At 38.8% G+C, this 17,662-nt stretch overlaps 1 protein-coding gene across 1 annotated transcript in view; it reads right to left on the bottom strand.

The window, feature by feature from the left end:
- LOC102814503 (chromosome unknown open reading frame, human C11orf53) overlaps positions 1-2,730 on the bottom strand; it is a 36,458-nt gene extending 33,728 nt beyond the window's left edge. Inside the window, exon 1 of the mRNA XM_006833963.1 lies at positions 2,605-2,730. Within this exon, the coding sequence (XP_006834026.1) occupies positions 2,605-2,730 (126 nt within the window). The remainder of the gene's footprint in view (positions 1-2,604) is intronic.
- Positions 2,731-17,662: the final 14,932 nt, after the last annotated feature.

Genomic DNA, 17,662 nt, shown 5'->3' with positions numbered 1-17,662 from the left:
AACCCTGTATAGGGTTTCCAGGGGGCATTTTGTGAACTTGAACCACAGACCCTGTGGTTCAAACTGACTTTTCAGTCCCTCGCATTAACACCACAATATTAAGAACCCATATTTCAAAACCACCAGCCTTGTTGCAGGAGAATGATGAGACTTTCTGCTCTTGTAAAGATTTACAGCCTCGGAAACCCTATTCAGGGTGGCTATGAGTCAGAACCTACTCTACGGCACACCACCACCATTTGTCTGAAAGAGAATTGAGGTGATGAAAAGGGACTAGTTTTCAAAGTCATCTCAACTGCACCAAGCATTGACCAGATTTTAATGTTAGTGTCAGAAAATTTCCCTTCACATAACTATCATTATGCTTTATGATATTTTTCTGTTCTCTGTTCTTCTTGCAAACTCAATATGAAAACTCTAGCTAAACTGGAAGAAAGGGGATTTACCTTTCTGAGACTAGAGAGAGGGTTCAGTCTGGCCTTGCAGGTTGGGCTAGGGATACTAGTGACTGTGTGTCAGGGGAGCTGGAGCAGGATGGGAAAAACTATTGAGTCAGCAAGAGATCCAGCTGCACCCAGCAGGGAGAAGGGGAAAGCTGAAAACAATTGTGATTGCCAACCCACATCCCCATCTGCGCTTCACAGGATGATGTGGTCCTTTTAATTGAGGAAATTTGGTTTAAAAAAGTTGTTAGGTCATTAACTTGGTAGCAAATCCCAATCTAAATATTAAGACTTTTATTTCTTTCTCCTTGCCATTTGACACTGGATTTTTCATATACAGTGCTCATGATGGACAGGTATAATACTTGCTTTGTAATCAAGAATGAGTAAACCTTTGGAGATCTAGCACTATAGAATGGGAGCAGATGAATTCGCCTTAATAGAGTGCACAGGATTAGAACTTTAACTGTAACTCCCATTGACCTATGAAGAAAGGCTGATTGCCAGGTCAGAAAAGAATTAAGGTTGCTAACTGCCGTTTCTACTGTTTTTTTTTTTTTGTTTTTTTTTTTGTTGTTGTTGTTTCGTTTGCTTCATCATGAGTCAGTTTTCAAGCCTAAATAAATCACTCAGTGACCTTTCTAATGGCTTATTGCTCCTCAGAAGTGAGGCTTGTACTTTGGACATGTTACTAGGAGGAACCAGTCTTTGGAGGAGGATACCATGTTTGGTAAAGTAGAAGGTTGTGAAAAAGAGGAATGGATTAGATGGATTGGCGCAGTGACTGCAGCAAGGGGCTCAAGCACAGCAACAAGTTTGAGAATGGCTTAGGATTGGACAGTGTTTTGCTCTGTTGTATATACTGTCAATATGACTTGGAACCAATGCCGTGGCACCTAACAACAACAACAGCAATGAAGGCTGTTGTATCTAAATTCTTCAGGCTACTATGCAGAGCTCCCACAATCTCACACATATCCACCTTCCTGAAGCTCACCTTCCCTCTGGCATTTATCAAGCGCTACCAGGTGCCAGGTACTATAAAAACCACTCCAACTGCCATCTACTGTGCTCTTGCAAAGTGCCATGTGTTGTGCCAGGTGCTTTATATACAGTATCTAAAATAATTTCATTCTTCCATCTTCAGTGGTGGGAATATTGATTCCCATTTATAGAGGAGAAAACCAAGGCCAAGTCAGAGGCTCATTAGGTCTGATTCCACAACACAAGCTCTTCACCATTCCTTCACATTGCCATTGTTCCTAGGTTGGAGGCTCATGAAGGAACAAACAAAAATCGCAAGACACAATGACATGCCAGGCAAGGGACTAATCTCTAAATTTGATAGGAAACTAAACACCTCTACAAGAAAAAGGCAAAAAACTCAATGAAAAAATGGGCAGAGGACATGAACACTTCACAAAAGAAGACATTCAGGTAGCCAACAAACATATGAAGAAATGTTCACTTCATTAGTCATTAGAGAGATGCAAATCAAAACAATAGTGCGATATCATTTCACACTAGCATTCAAAACAAAGTTCAAAAAACAGAAAACAACAAATGCTGGCAAGGGTGTGGGAGAGACTGGGTCCCTCTTACATTACTGGTGGGACTATAAAATGGTGCAACCTTTGTGGAAAACAGTATGGTGTTTCCTCAAAAAGTTGGAAATAGAAATAACATATGACCCAGAAATTCCCTCTACTTGGTATATATCCCTAAGAAACAAGAGTGATGACATGAGTAAATATATGCACACCCATGTTCATTGCAAATAGCAAAAAGATGGAGACAGCTTAAATGACTATCAATGGAAGAATAATGAACTTTGGTACATACATACAATAGAATACTATGAAATAAAATTCAATGTTGAAAAATAATGATGAATTTGGATTTACTGGCAGGAAGAGACTGGAACTTTTCAGGTCTGGAATGGAATGCACGCTTGTGGCCTGATTTTGATCAGATCATTACCCTATAAGCAAAGTCAATCCCCTCATTGAATATCATAGACAATGTCCCCTGCCCCCTGCTCTGGATCTGTGCCCCTCATGGGTCTGTTGGATTCTATTCCTCTTTACTGCTCACCTCAACTCTCTTCTCCCTTCAAAGCTGAGCTCAAGGGTGACTCTCCTCCAAGAAATCTTCCACCTACCTGTTCCACAGTTTGCTCGCTCTTGGCTGAGCCCAGGAAAGATGGCAATGTGGGGGAATTGTGAAGAACTTGTGGGCTCAGGACCTCCGTCTCAGGGACACCGTGGTCAATTAGCATAACTATCATTATTCATTTGACACTTGGAGCAAAAACAATCTTTTTATTTGTAATCACTTATTTTATGCATATGGAGCACAGTGGTAGCTCAGTGGGAGCGTCTTTGCCTTCCATGCTGGAGATCCAAGTCTGATTCTCAGACAGTGTCCTCATGCACAACTGCCTCCATCTGTCAGTGGAAGCTTGTGTGTTGCTATGATGAGGAACAGGTTTTAATGGGGCTTCCAGTATAAGATGAATTTGGAAAACAAGACCTGATGAGCTATTTCTAAAAGGAAGGTGAGTGGCTATACAACGTGAAGAATGTAATCAGTGTCAGCAAATGGCACATGTAGAGATTTGTTGAATTGGTGTGTGCTTTTCTGTGGATATTTTCAACAACAATAAAAAGTTGTTTTGAAAGAGAAAAAAGGCAGACCCTATGGATTGTAATGGTCTGATTTTTAAGTAATCATGGGGAAGGCATAGAACTAGGCAGTTTTTGTTCTGTGGAGTTGGGGTCAAGTCCATGATAGCTAACAACATTTCATGTACAAGTCCTACCTCTACAACTGGACTGTACATTTATTCAGGGCAAGAGATTTCTTAAATTGCTTCAGACCTAACCAACATTATTCGTTACAAGCAGTGTTTAGTAACAACAGCATTCATGGATCATATACTATGTGCCATGCCAGTGATAAATATTAAATTTAATCCTTATGAGAACCTTGCAAAGCAGGTATTCTTGTCCCCCTTTCCAGGAAGGCTAAATGATTTCCTATTACCATACAACTGACAAGAGGCAGAGCTGGGATTTGAACTCAGAGCATTTAGCTTGAGAGCCCCATTTCTTCCCTATGCTGTGCTGTCCCCCTTATCAGATGGATCTTTAGAAGATCTACCAATCTAAGTGCTTCAGGTCCTCAGATGACAGAGTGATTCTATTGATAGAAACTTGAGCTCAAAGATGCTTCACATTGGGTATGAGCCACTTCTCCACAATTCAAGATCTATTTTAAATCCTAAATTTAAAGATGGGAACATTTAAAATAAGAATAGCCCAAACAAAGAAGGTAAAGGAATGGAATAAATTTTAAGGTTGAATATTAAAATTGAATATTGAAATGGGAGGGAATTTATAGATCTTGTCAAATTCTTTACTTTTGTAACAAGAAACCTGAATCCTAGAGAAGAGAAGGGACCACCAAGATCACTTAAGCAGAAGGAAGACTTCAAGCCGACGAAGGAAGACTTCAAGCCGACTAAGGAAGGAATAGTTTCTGTTTTAGCATAGAAGAGATGTCTCTGATGTGTTCCCAAAGCTTCAGGACATCACAGAGATTTTGAGATGATGTACTATTCAATTCCTAATGGTATGTTTTCTTTTTCTAATACTTCCTAAGAAATCCAAATGCAAATCACAGATATGGACATTACAATGTTTATACTTGTTGGTAGTTGAAGTGTATAGGTGATTGGTGCAGCCAAACACAGCTGGCTATATAACTAAACAAAACTCCAATCAGTTGTCTCAATGGAAAGACAGACAGTTATTAGGGACATGCACATCTGTTCCACAATTGGGAGGTTGCCTATTTCCCAACAAAGATCAAACACTTTCAATTACTCTCTGCCATAAACACACTATGCTACACCCATTTACCTTCTGTTCATTCCCATTTCCCATCAAATATGTACGATCATAATGCGGCTTTCTGTGCTTCCATTGTTTCTTTTCCAAAAATAATTATGAAGAATTATTAACAAAGAAATTCAGCTGACAATACGGCCTTGTTCTGTATGTTCTCAAAATAGATTTTTTTTTTTTGCAGCAAATTTAAATGTAAAGATTTAGGAAAACATGGAAGAAGAAAATAACTGTACATCTAATTCAAAATCAAATGCTTACAGTTCGGCCTTCCCCAAAAAAACTCACTTTTTTTTTCTTAAATTGAATATAAATGGAGAAAAGTTTGAAGTTGTCAAAGACTTCAATTTGCTTCGAGCCCTAATCAATGCTCATAAAAGCAGAGTTCAAGAAATCAAGTGATGTATCATTGCATTAGGCAAATCTGCTGCAAAAGACTTCTTTAAATTGTTCAAGAGCAAAGCTGTTAGTCTGAGGACTAAAGTGCACCTGACCCAAGCCACGGTATTTTCAGTCGCCTTATATACATGTGAAAGTTGAATAATGAATAAGCAAGGCCATAGGAAAATGGATGCATTTGAATTATGATGTTGGTGAAGACTATTGAAAGTACCATGGACTGCCAGAAGCACAAACAATCTGTCTTGGAAGAAATACAATCATAATGCTCCTTACAAGCTGGGATGGCGAGACCTCATCTCTTGTACTTTGGACATGTTGTCAGGAAGGATTAGTCCCTGGAGAAGGATATCATGCCTGGAAAAGTGGAGGGTCAGTGAAAAAGGGGAACACTCTTACTCTAACAAGCTGGATTGACACAGTGGCAGCAATAATGGGATCAAACATACCATTTGTGAATATGGCACAGGACCAGGCAGTGTTGCATTCTGCTACTCATCGGGTGCTATGAGTAGGCACTGACTGGAGAACACCTAGCAACAATGCCATGTAGAATATTAACTTCACTTTTATACCCATTTCCTTACTGTTTTTCACTAATGCTTTTAAAAAAAACCCCACAAAGCTTTTTATTGTGAATTGAGTGAAGATTCACAGACAAGATCAACAACGAATACACATTGGTTCATGTCAATGATTGCAATTCCCTTCATGGAACAACAGTTATCCCTCTTCCTCTATGTGGCTCCTATTTCCATGTCACCCACGTTCCCACATTTGTCCTTAGGTATGTGTCGCTCCATTGATCTTGAATGATTAACCGTTCCATCATTCATAGTTCGCATACCTTATTAATGTTGTTTCCCCTGTATACCCATCTACCGTTTGGCTGAAAGTTAGACCATGAAGGTGAGTTCCTTTCTCTGAAGCATTTTGATGAAAGAGGAGAACTGTTAGCATTCCCACAAATCAGTAAAATGACTCCTAAACTCACCCTTATTCTCCCCATACTGCACTGCACCCCCTATTCTACCATAGTTTTAACTCCAAGTTGACTTCCACTTTCCTCTCAGTAAAGTTAATATATTTCCCCCTTATGTCAGCTGTTACATATTCAATGATTTTTCAATGAATCTTTATGATGGCTTATGAAAAACTTGATTAGAAAGCTTTTATGAGCATTGATTATGGCTTGAAGCAATAATCAATGGCTTACTGAATTTCTAAATAAAACTGAAAAATTTTAGCTACGAGCCTTACTCTTCATTTTTTTTAAACTGCAGATAACCGATAGTTCACTGAATTCTGTAATGCTATTAAAACATTTTAACAATTAGCTTTTATGAAATGCAATTGGAATGGAGTAATTGAAAAACAAAAACTCAACAGAAGCCTACAACTGAAGTCTAATTGGAGTCCTGGTGTGGTGTTGTAGTATATGCACTCAACCACAAGATCAGTTTGAACTACAAGGTCAGTGGTTCAAATCCACCAGCCAATCCTCAGAAACCCTATACAGGGTCCCTATGAGTCGGAACTGACTTACCAGCACTTAATGACAAAGTCTAAAGATATATATCTTAGTATATATATATATATGAAATATACTAGACATTGATGAATAGTTTATATTTTAAAATTCTGGTAGAAGATCTAGTATTATAATGAAGAAGGGCACAGGTAGAGATAAAATCTAGCGATAAAAGCCATTTATATACAATAATAATATATAAAAAACCACAATAATAATTGTGAAAGCAGAATTATAACTAAAATGTATAGATATTGTTTTGATTTCCAGACTTTGTTGTATCTCTTTTAATATGAGGATTTTTTGTTTGTTTGTTTGTTTGCTTGTCTCTACCTTCTCCCTGCAACTTAGATTTTTTCCTACTGCAAAAAATGTGAAAAATATTTCATAGTATCAGAAATAGATGCTCTTCAGAGAAAACATCATAAACATAAGTCCACAGAGCCCTGTGTAATGTATCAGAATGCTGTCACAGGTGGACAGCTATTTGGACATCCAATGGATACTTCCTGGTAGGTCCTTAGGAGCCTTGGTGGTTAGGCATTGGGTTGCTAACCAAAAGGTTGGCATAACCACTCTCTGGGAGAAAGATGAGGCTGTCTGCTCCCTTAAAGATTTACAGTCTTAGAAACCACATGGAGTTCTACTCTGTCCTGAAGCGTTGCTGTGAATCTGAGTTGGCTCGATGGCGGTGGGTGAGTGCAAGGAAGATAAGGTTTCTGAAATGCATGTGTATCCATAACAAATTATCACAAACAAGGTGGTTATGAGTTGGTACTGACTCAACGACACAACATCAACAACAACAACAGCAACAGCAACAACGATATTATTTTAAAACAACCAAAATGCATTCTTCCACTCTTCTGCAGATTGAAATATGAATAAAGGTGTCAGCAGGACTGCTCCCTCTAGAGGCTCTAAAAGAGAATCTGTCCTTTACCTCTTCTACATCTGGTTGCTGTCTGCACTCCTTGACTGAGGCCACATCACTCTCTGCCTCTGAGGTAGGTCACTTTCTTCTCGGGGTCCTCTTTGATGCTTGCCTCTATCTCTCTCTCAAAACTTCCTCTGCCTCTCTATTGTAAGGATGCATGTAACCCAGAACAAACTCTCCTTTTAATTTAAGATCTTTGACTTAATCACATCTAGAGAATCCTGGTGTGGCACTGTAGGGTAAGCACTAGACTGCTAACTGCAAGGTTTGCATTTCAAAGCCACCAACCATTCCTTGAAAACCCTAAACAGGATTCCTGTAAGTTGGAACTGAGTGGACAGTACTCAACAAAAGAAACAAAATACAGATTTGATGTGGAGTCTTTTGAGGGCTACTTTTTATTTTCCTTTGCCTAACACAATATGCTTATGGTAAGTATCATTGAGTTGGCTCTGACCCATGGTGACCCTATATAGGGTTTCTAAAGAGCAGCTGGTGAGCTGGAACTGCCGACCTTGTGGTTCAAACTAAATTTGCAGTACAGCACATTAACCCACAGTGCCACACCAAGACTCCTTATGGTAGAACTTCCAGTATTCTCAGGTTAGGCTTTGACTGGTCATTATCCATATTGTTGGCTGCACATTCTGAACATGTGTAATGTATGGGTTTTCTATCTGACCTTATCCAAGATACTAGATTCATTCTCACCCAATACACTGGTAGTCTCATTTTACACAGGCAAATGGTCACCAGTATTTGTGATTCACCAGGATTTCTGCTCATTGAGTTGCATTTCCAACAGGGACAGAAATAGGTCTTTTTCATGAGTGGATGATTAATGAATATGATAACCTTCTTGAGATATCAAAAATATTCTAGAATAGTACTGGAAAGCATGAAACATGATCAGGTGCACACTATCACCATCTTGAAGATGCCTCAATCCAAGAAACCATACTTCTGTGTGTCATATTTTGGGACTTTGTTTAACTATCCAAATTAAAATGGCCTTTGAGCTAAGGATGAGAATAAGAGATGTTGGGGAACAAGATGGGTACCTAAAGTAAAGGCATAATTCATGTGCATTGAATGTTTAGGAATAACTGCCAGGACTTTTCCAGTGCTAGACGTTCTTTGTCCATGAGATATCTTCTGATGTTCCAATCTTCTTTAGTTGCATGTGTCACAGAATACTTTATTGTAGTCCACATTGATTTTTCCCTTCTCAGTACAAGGCATTGAAAAGAATATAGATTTAGAAGTTAGAAGACCTGTCACTTATTAACGATGTAGCTTAGAAGGAGCCATTTCCTTTCTCTTGTTCTCAATGTTACAATTTGTAAAATGGGAAAGAACATAAATATCAATCTTACAGGCATATTGCATCAATTGAATGAGAAAACATACCAGGCAGTATGTTTTAAAATGTCTTTATGTAATCACTATTCATATCACATGGCTATGGTGCCTGGTTTTTCATATTTACAATTCAGTCTTTTTTCCTAAATTTTATTTATCTTGTTGTTGTTATTGTTGTTGTTGTTATGTGCTGTGGAGTCGGTTCTGACTCATAGTGACCCTGTACAGAGTTTCTGAGGCTGTAAATCTTTACGGGAGCAGAAAGCCTCATCTTTCTCCTGTGGAACAGCTGGTACTTTTGAACTGCTGTCCCTGAGGTTTGCAGCCCGATTCGTAACTACTACACTACCAGAGCTCCTTTCCAGAAAGGCTAGAGTCAAATGAATTCTCCTAATTTCTAGGAGAATTAGAAATTCTTTTCTACATTTCCTTCCTTTTGATCAGGATTCTTCTATGGGATTTTTTGTTGTTGTTAGAGACTATCTAGTTCTTCTGGTTTCATGGTAAAGGAGGCCGCTGTTCATGCAGGTGATTAGCCACACCTTCTATCTCCTCCTCCTATTCCTGATCCTCCTTCTTGTGTGTTGTTCCAGGTGAATGGAGAACAATTGTTGTGTGAGATGACTGTTTACAAACGTATGATCCCGGGTACTATGCAGTAAGCTAGGAGCTAGAACAGAAGCACTAAACATATTAGTAGACCAATTAACTGGGATGTCCCATGAAACAATGACTCTAAACCTCCAAACCAAGAAACCAAATCCCATGAAGTGTTTGGTTGTACATAAGCAGCCTCAGTAGCTACTTATTTATTTTCTGTCATTGTTATAAACGTCTAGATCACAACTTTTACCAATTTATCTTTTTAAAGACATATAACTTATTGACAGCAATTGCAATCATCTGTCATGCAACTCTACTCTTAATCATGTGATTTTTTTTTTTTTTTATCACCAGTAACTCCCGTTTTCCCCCTCCCTTCCACCTTCTCACTGCTAATAACCACTAATAAACTTTAGCCTTTATACATCTTCCTTCTCTTGTATTTATATGTAAGTGAGACCCTACAATACTTGTCCTTTTGTGGTGGACTTATTTCACACAACATAATGTCTTCAAGCTCTATCTATGTTGCCATATGTAACAAGACTTTCTTTCTCAAGGATTCAGCATTTTCTTTTAGATTCAATGTTTGGTTATATGGCCTTGTATTTTTAAAATATTCAAGTATTTAAAATATTCAAGTATTTCCATTTCAGCAGGTTACTGTTGTTAGTAAGTGCTGTCCAATCAATTTGGACACATGGTGACCCTGTATAGGGTTTTTGAGAAGCAGCTGGTGGGTTTGAACCAATGACTATACAGTACAAACTGACCTTGTGGCCTAGTGCTTATCCTACAGTGCCACAGTAGGACTCCACCAGGTTATTTGTGCTTAATGACACTCAGTATGTATTACATACTTTCTTGTACCTGCTTTCTCTATAATACAATGCCACTGTAACAGTAACAATGATTCTGTAATTTTTTGTTTGGCTAAAGAGAAGAACTTCAGTTGTGATATGCGAGGCTTGGGCACTTGCTCTTTGCTTTATGGAAAAGTTCTCAACTTGTTATGTGAGAACTTGTTTTAAAATGACCATTTCCTGGCCTGAGCCAGGAAACTCTATGCCAGTAGACATGAGACAGGGCTCAGGAATCTGCATTTGAAAATAAAATAAAATAATATGGTTTATAATAAACCTTACACGGGGTCGCTATGGGTCGGAATTGACTCGACAGCACTTAACAACAACAACATAATTAATTAGGAGTTCTGGTATGGCTCTGTAGGATAAGTACAATGCTGCTAACCCACCAGTCAAGCTTCAGAAACCCTATATAGGGTTGTTATGAGTTGGAACTGACCACAGACACTTAACAACAACAACAACAACAAAATAATTGATTGTTTATATTATATTTTATACAATAAAATTTTATAAAAATATAAAGAGAGAAAACACAGTATTTGATAACCCCAGATTTTGAGTAAGACGTTGTATTTATTGTTGTTAAGTGCTGTTGAGTCGGTTCCAACTCATTGCAACCCTGTATAGGGTTTCTAAGGAGCTGCTGGTGGTTTTGAACCACCAACCTTGCAGTTCAAATTGACCTTGCAGTCCAGTGAATTACTTCAGAGCACCACATCAGGACTCCAGATGTTATATTAGGTAAATTAATTACTGAAGAAAACATTCTTCATATCTTCCACTTGTATATATGTCTTCTTGTCACCACCATGAGTTGAAGTTGAATTGATAGTAACTGTTTCTTTTTTTCTTTTAAAAAATCCTTTTTATGTAAAACTTTGTGATAGTGCCCCATTGTTTGTATATAGGTATTACTATTGACAAGGAATCCTGGTGGCACAAATGGTTAATTTCTCAATTGCTAACTAAAATGTTGGTAGTTTGAACCTATCCAATGGTTCCATGGAAGAAAGACCTGAAAATCTACTGTTAAGATTGCAGTCAATAAAGTTATGAAAACTTCTTAAACATAACCAAACACCTTGAGGGAATGAGTTGCTGGGACTGAAGGTTCAGGGCTGTAGTCTGGGCGAATACTATAGTCAATTGGTATAATAATCCACAAAGACAATGGTCTACATCCTACTGTGTGAGTAGCAACTGGAATCTCCAAAGTTTATGAGCAACCAGCTAAAGTGCAACTATTGGTTTCTTCCTGTCTGGAAGAAATAAGAGTGATGAAAATCCAAGATACATGGAAACAACTAGACCAATGGACTTATGGACCATGTGGACCTCAGTCTCCATGACTAGAAAAACTAGATGGTATCCTGGCTACCACTATCGACTGCTCTGAAAGGGATCACAGCAGAAGGTCCTGGATAGAGTGAGAGAAAATGTGGAACAAAACTCAGAAACATAAAAAATTGCAGGCTTACTGGTCAGATAGAGACTGGTAGAACCCTGACACTATGACCTTCAGATCTGGAACTGAGCTCACCCCTGTTACTTAGTTTGCAGCCCATCAATAGGTCTATAAAGGGGAACAATAACAGTGGTGAGGTACACACACCTTTGAATATAATCAACCATTTGAGATCAAAAGGGCAGCATTTACCCAAGGACAAAGTTCAGAAGAGTTAAGAAAGAAGGGTAAATAGAAACAAGAAACACAGAGAGGAAGTGGGATAAGTGATGCTATGTTGAGAAGATTCTAATAAGATGAAACAAAATGTGTCTGACTTGTTGAATATAAAACCGATGATCAGCTCTGTAAACCTTCACCCAATTCACAGTAAAAAGTAAAAAAAAAAGAAAAAAAAATCAAAGCCAAGAAAACCCTGTGATGTAATTCTATTCTATTACATGGGTCACTATGAATTGAAATGGACTCAACAGTACTCATCAACAAAAACAACATTATTAATGACAATGCCAAGAATAAGTTCTATCCTCATTCACACTGGGCAGATGCAATGTGTGCTCCTTGACTTAACGTGTATTATTATTATGTGTGACTCTTGTTTTCCCAACGGATAGGTTTCCCTGTAACTTTTTTCATATCATGTTTCACAACTCAGTTGTTCTCCCATCTGGTAGCCAAGTACTCCACATTCCTTACACTTGAAGCTGTGGTCCATTTATAGTAGACTTTGCATTTTTCCCATTCTCTCTCTTCCCATCCTCCTCATACCTTCTCTCTCGCTCAAAAGAGACTAGGTTTGTATCAACATTTTAATACATGCTCTAGAGGATTTTGAGCATGCACTCTGAAGAACACTGTACTAGGGGCTGACAAGGAAGCTGACATTCAGATTCCTCTGTTTCAGCTAAACTTCACTTGCTGAACTAGAAGAATGATCTAAAAGAAAGGAAAGCAGAAAATGTTGGATAAACAGTATTCTTGGAGGTCAGGAAGTTGTACAATACTTTGAAGTAATGTTGAACATGAACATGGTGCTGGTCAACTCAGTAGACAAGATTTTTTTTTTTTTTTGGGTTAGACTTTCCTTCATTTTGCAAAGCCACGAACCACATGTACCAGCTCAGATGTGTACCAGCCCCTGTGCTAGGCGTTGCCCATGTTTGCCTCATGTATTCGTGGACTTCCAGTGGTAGCCCACCATTATGCTTATCATATGCTAATTTTGGTAACCAAATGTTATTTCCATTTTAGAATAATTTTTTCTGGAGGTCTGAGTGCAATTACTTAAATATTTTAGGCACAGAGAAGAACTATTTATGAAGACATGAATAACAGATAGAGGTTTCAGATTTATGCTATTTCTTATTAGGATTTTAAAATCTGATTTTGTATGTTACAGAGATAATATTTCTAGGCTGTCTCCTTGTATGTTTTAGACTAGTTTCTGATTGATTTTCAGCATTATTCCTACTAACAGAGCCTTGATTAATTCATTACTGGGGTGGAAGATGGGGCATGAAAAAAATTAGATGGGGCATGTCGTCCTTTCATTATCATTTGCCGGAATAGCCAATCAACAGATCATGGAGTTTGTGGAGTGCTTACTTTAGCTTGATAGATCTGCCATGGTGCTAAGAATAGTAAGCGATTTTTTCAGTTGGAAGAGACTTGGGAGATTATTTTGGGTGATTAATTTCAAATTGGGCCCAGAGTAGTAAAATGACTTATCCAGGGTCTCATAACTGGTTCATACCAAGACTGTGGTTGTCTTTCTGCCTATGTGCTTTCCATTTCCCCAGGTTCCTCTGTCAGGAAGCAAGTCAGCATTTACTGATTGTGATTCATTTATATGACATGCAGTTATGAGGAAAAATAAATTCTACTTCCATGGGCATATGATCGATATCAGGCAAATAGAGATATGAAAATTCTTCCAAAAAGGACAAGAAAACCAGTGTAAAATAGACAAGCATGAGGAAGACAGTAAGAAGGGAGTGGTGCATTAAAGTGCCAATGTTGGCACCATGAAGTGAGAAATAGGAGAGACAAAGCAAGGGAAAGATTATCCGTTATGAGGAATAATGATAAACAAAGGTAATTATAGAGTGAATTTCTGCTAAAGGAGAACACTGCTAGCTAGAATATTAGACTCTCAGTGTGGGAGATTGGTGTGTGGATAAGACAGGGTCAGAGTAATTAACCTTAATAGAAGACTTAAACCCCCAAACACTTGACAATACATTGAATTAGGACTTACGTTATATCTTGAATTACTTGTCTGCCTGGATCGTTTTTCTGCCAGTAGATCCTTGACTGTGTGTTTCACTCTCACACCTTGATACACGCGTTTGCTGTAGTCTCCTGGGACTTAAACAGATGGGATCGAACAGTTAACAATCAGATTGGGTTGAGGTAATTTGATGAACCTTTGGAAGGGCATAGTCATGGGTGATTATTACGATGCTATTTTTCTGTTGTTGTTGTTGTTATGTGTCATTGAGTTGGTACTGACTCCTAGTGACCCTATGCACAACAGAACAAAACACTGGCCAGTCCTGGGTCAACCTTACAATCGTTGCTACATCTGACCCGATTGCTGCTGTCACTGTGCCAAGCCATTTCATTGGTGTCTTCTTTTTCTCTGACCCTTCACCTAACCGAACATGATATCCTTTCACAGGGACTGGTCCTGTTTGAGAATATATGGAAAACCTTTTCTCATTAGAATGATAGAATTCTTGAATTTCAAGTGATTTCAGTACAAATATTAGTAGAGATCATTTAGTTCAATCTCCCAGTTCTTGATTGGAGCTCATCCAACAGGTTCAGGTGAAGAACGTTGTGACCTCTAGAGGCAGCCTGTGTCTTAACTGGTTGTTCTAGACTTTTCCTGAGGAATTTGAGGTTCAGTGTAGAATCCCTGCCTCCCGTGTTGATTCCTGGCTACTGTACCTTAGTAGCAGCCACCATGTATCTGTCCATGGAGGCTTGCAGCTTGCTTTGGTGTTGAGCAAGTTTTACTGAAGCTTCCAGACTAAGATGGACTAGGAAGAAAATTGGAGATCTACTCTACCAGTCACTCCTTGTAAGCCCTATACTTTGTCACTATGAGTTGGAACCAACTCGATGGCATATAACGATGAAAACCAATTTGAAGACTGGTGATGGATTGGGTAACTTTTCATTCCATTGTTCATGGAGTTGCCATAGTAGGGGCTAACTAACAAAACATACAAGAGTGTTTGCTTTCTTATTTTGTATCTGAGGATCCACCTTGTGCTTCCCACTTACTGATTCTAGTTTTGCTGTGAGTAGAAGCTGTGAATGAATCTATTCTGTCTTTGACACAACAGTTCTTCAAACCCTTGAAAATAGCTTTTCTTTTGCTCTAAGCAATGCATTCCTATTCCCACCAACCACTCCTCTTGGGACACAGTTTACAGACTCTTTACTAAAGTTGTTGTTGTTGTTGTTAGGTGCTGTTGAGTCGGTACGAACTCATAGTGACTCTGTCTAGGGTTTCTGAGGAGTTTGGTTTATTTTAATTGAGTCTTACCAATCATTTTAGTTGGCACAGAATTCAGCATCTTGTGTGTGTGGCAGAACATACTAAAATATATGTGTATGAGACATATAACCCAAATATTTTCTAATTCAATCGAATTTGTAGATAGTCTAGGATATATTTGATTTACAAGTCAAATTGCAATACAAAAAGAAAGGCTGGTGAGTTTGACCCACTGACCTTATGGTCCAGGGCTTATCCTACAGTGTCACACCAGGACTCCTTTATTAACCTGCTGCTGTTGTTACGTGCCATTGAGTCAGTTCCGATTCATAGTGACTCTGTGTAGTGTTTCCAAGGAGCAGCTGGTGGGTTTGAACTCCCAACATTGTAGTTCACAGTCTAGTGCTGATCCTATAACACTATGCCAGGAGTCCTTTAGCCTAGCGCCTCCCCCCTTTTTTTAGTATTCTGATTTATCAAGATTGATTCCAGCCAGGTTTACAATTTATGCTTTAATCACAAAATAAAGGACTAGGTGCAACTTGAAATAATGCTACTTACTACAGGATGCAGTTAGATTTACATGATTCAGGTTACAGAGTGACAGTATTTCTTCTATAGTCATATTTGTACCTGATGCAAGTGAGCAGGTCAACTGGGCTATTTTAAGGAGACTGCATCCTGGTGGCACTGTAGGATAAGCATTGGACTGCTAACTACCAACTTGGTTCAAACCCACCAGTCGCTCCTTGGAAACCCTATACCAGGTCGTTATGACTTGGAATCAACTCAACAGGATGTTTCTAGAAGAAAAATCTGTATCCGTTTATTGGTTTCTAAACTATAGTGATTCACTATGCGGAGCATTTTATGTTCTTACTGAAGAAAATACCAAAACAAAACAAAAAGCCAACCTAAACCTGCTGCCTTTATTAGTGCTCATAGCGACCCCATCGAGGGTTTCTGAGACTAAATCTTTCTGAGACAGACTCACCTTTTTCCTGCAGAACTACTGCTGGGTTTGAACCATTGACCTTGTGATTTTCAGTCCAGGCTGCGAACCGCAAGGTCTGCAGTTAAAAACTACCAGCCGTTCCAAGGGAGAAAGATGAGGCTTTCTGCTCCCGTAAAGATTTCCAAAGCCTTGGAAACCCTGTACAGGGTCGCTATGAGTCAGAACCGACTCCACGGCACACAGCTACCACCATCTTGCTTATCCTACAATGTCACTAGCAGGGCAATTTGCATCCATTATTCATTTGATCCATTTTACAGATGAGGAAACTGAGGCCTGGGGCTAAGTTGTTAATAAGCAATACAGCCAGCATCCTGACTTTTTTGTAGCACTAAAAATCAGAAAACCCCCCACCATTTTTACCAGAAGAAAATTAGAGAGAGAGAATTGACCACAGAGAGAAATTTTTCCTCAAAGTTCTTGAAATTGGCAATACTGTTTCTAGGGACAGTGACTTCCTTGTCACCAGTGATAGTCAAACAAAACAGGACACCTTTCTTTGGACTATTATAGAAAACATTAAGGGACTTAATTAGTAGTTGAACTAGAATAATTTCAAGACATTTTCTAACTCTGAAATTGTTGTTCTGTATTGGGTTGGATGGCTTCAGTTCATTTTATTTGCGGCATTGCCTTACCAATAATTTCTGTTGGCACAGAATTCAGCATCTTGTGTATGTGGCAGAACATACTGACATATATGTGTATTAACTATATAACCAAAAATTTTCTCTAAATCAGTTGAATTTGTAGATAGTCTAGGGTATATTTTATTTATAAATCAAATTACAATACAAAAAGAAAGGAAGAGAGAAAGAACTCAAAACAAGAGCCAGAGGGAGGGTGGACTAGTGGACAATGTTGCTCTTAGAATTGCATGTGATGCCTTGTGTTTTGAAAAAAGTCTGAGGCTGCATTTTTGACTGTTTTCTATGTGTCTTGCATTGTGTCAGAACTGGGGCTTCAAAAGAACGTGTTATTTGTGGGGTAGAGAAATACTTAAAAGATAAATTATAATGCAAATATATTAAATGCAATGAAAGAAATATGCCTAGAATATTTCAGAGAGACAGATGGTGTCACTTTCTGGTGGAGATGAAAAGGGAGTCAGGGAAGACAAGGTGATAGTTGCCCGAAGTTTAAAGGAAGTGGCAAGAGGTATATGGTGACAGGAAAAATGGACAAGAACATTCCAAGTATGAAGAACAGCATGGACAAAGGCCTGAGGGTCAGAACAATAAGAGGTGTGTGAGGGAGGAAGTGGTGGAAGAGGGACTGTGAAAACAAGTGGGGTCAATCGTGACGTTTTTTATGTGGGAAGGAGTTTGGACTTTAATCTGTAGGCAATAAGCCACTGGAGACTTTTAAGCAGGGGAGTGGCAGGGTTAGATTTGCATTTTAGATGGACTTTTTTTGGCAGCTGTGTGGAGGGTGGATTTGAGAATAACAAGGCTGCAGGGAGATAAATCAATGGGATTCTAGAATAATCCAGGCAAGAAATAAAGGGGTCTGAGCAGTGGCAGATGGGAGGGCAAGAAGCAGACTGGTTAGGGGACTATTTATATAAGGGAGATGAAGGAGGGGAAGCTCGAGGTGATTCTCAAGTTTCTATCATGAGACTA

This window comes from Chrysochloris asiatica, unplaced genomic scaffold (genome assembly GCF_000296735.1).
Source record: "Chrysochloris asiatica unplaced genomic scaffold, ChrAsi1.0 scaffold00008, whole genome shotgun sequence".
Lineage (NCBI taxonomy): Eukaryota > Metazoa > Chordata > Mammalia > Afrosoricida > Chrysochloridae > Chrysochloris > Chrysochloris asiatica.
Note: the sequence above shows the minus strand (reverse complement) of the source record. Positions and strands in the feature narration are given on the sequence as shown.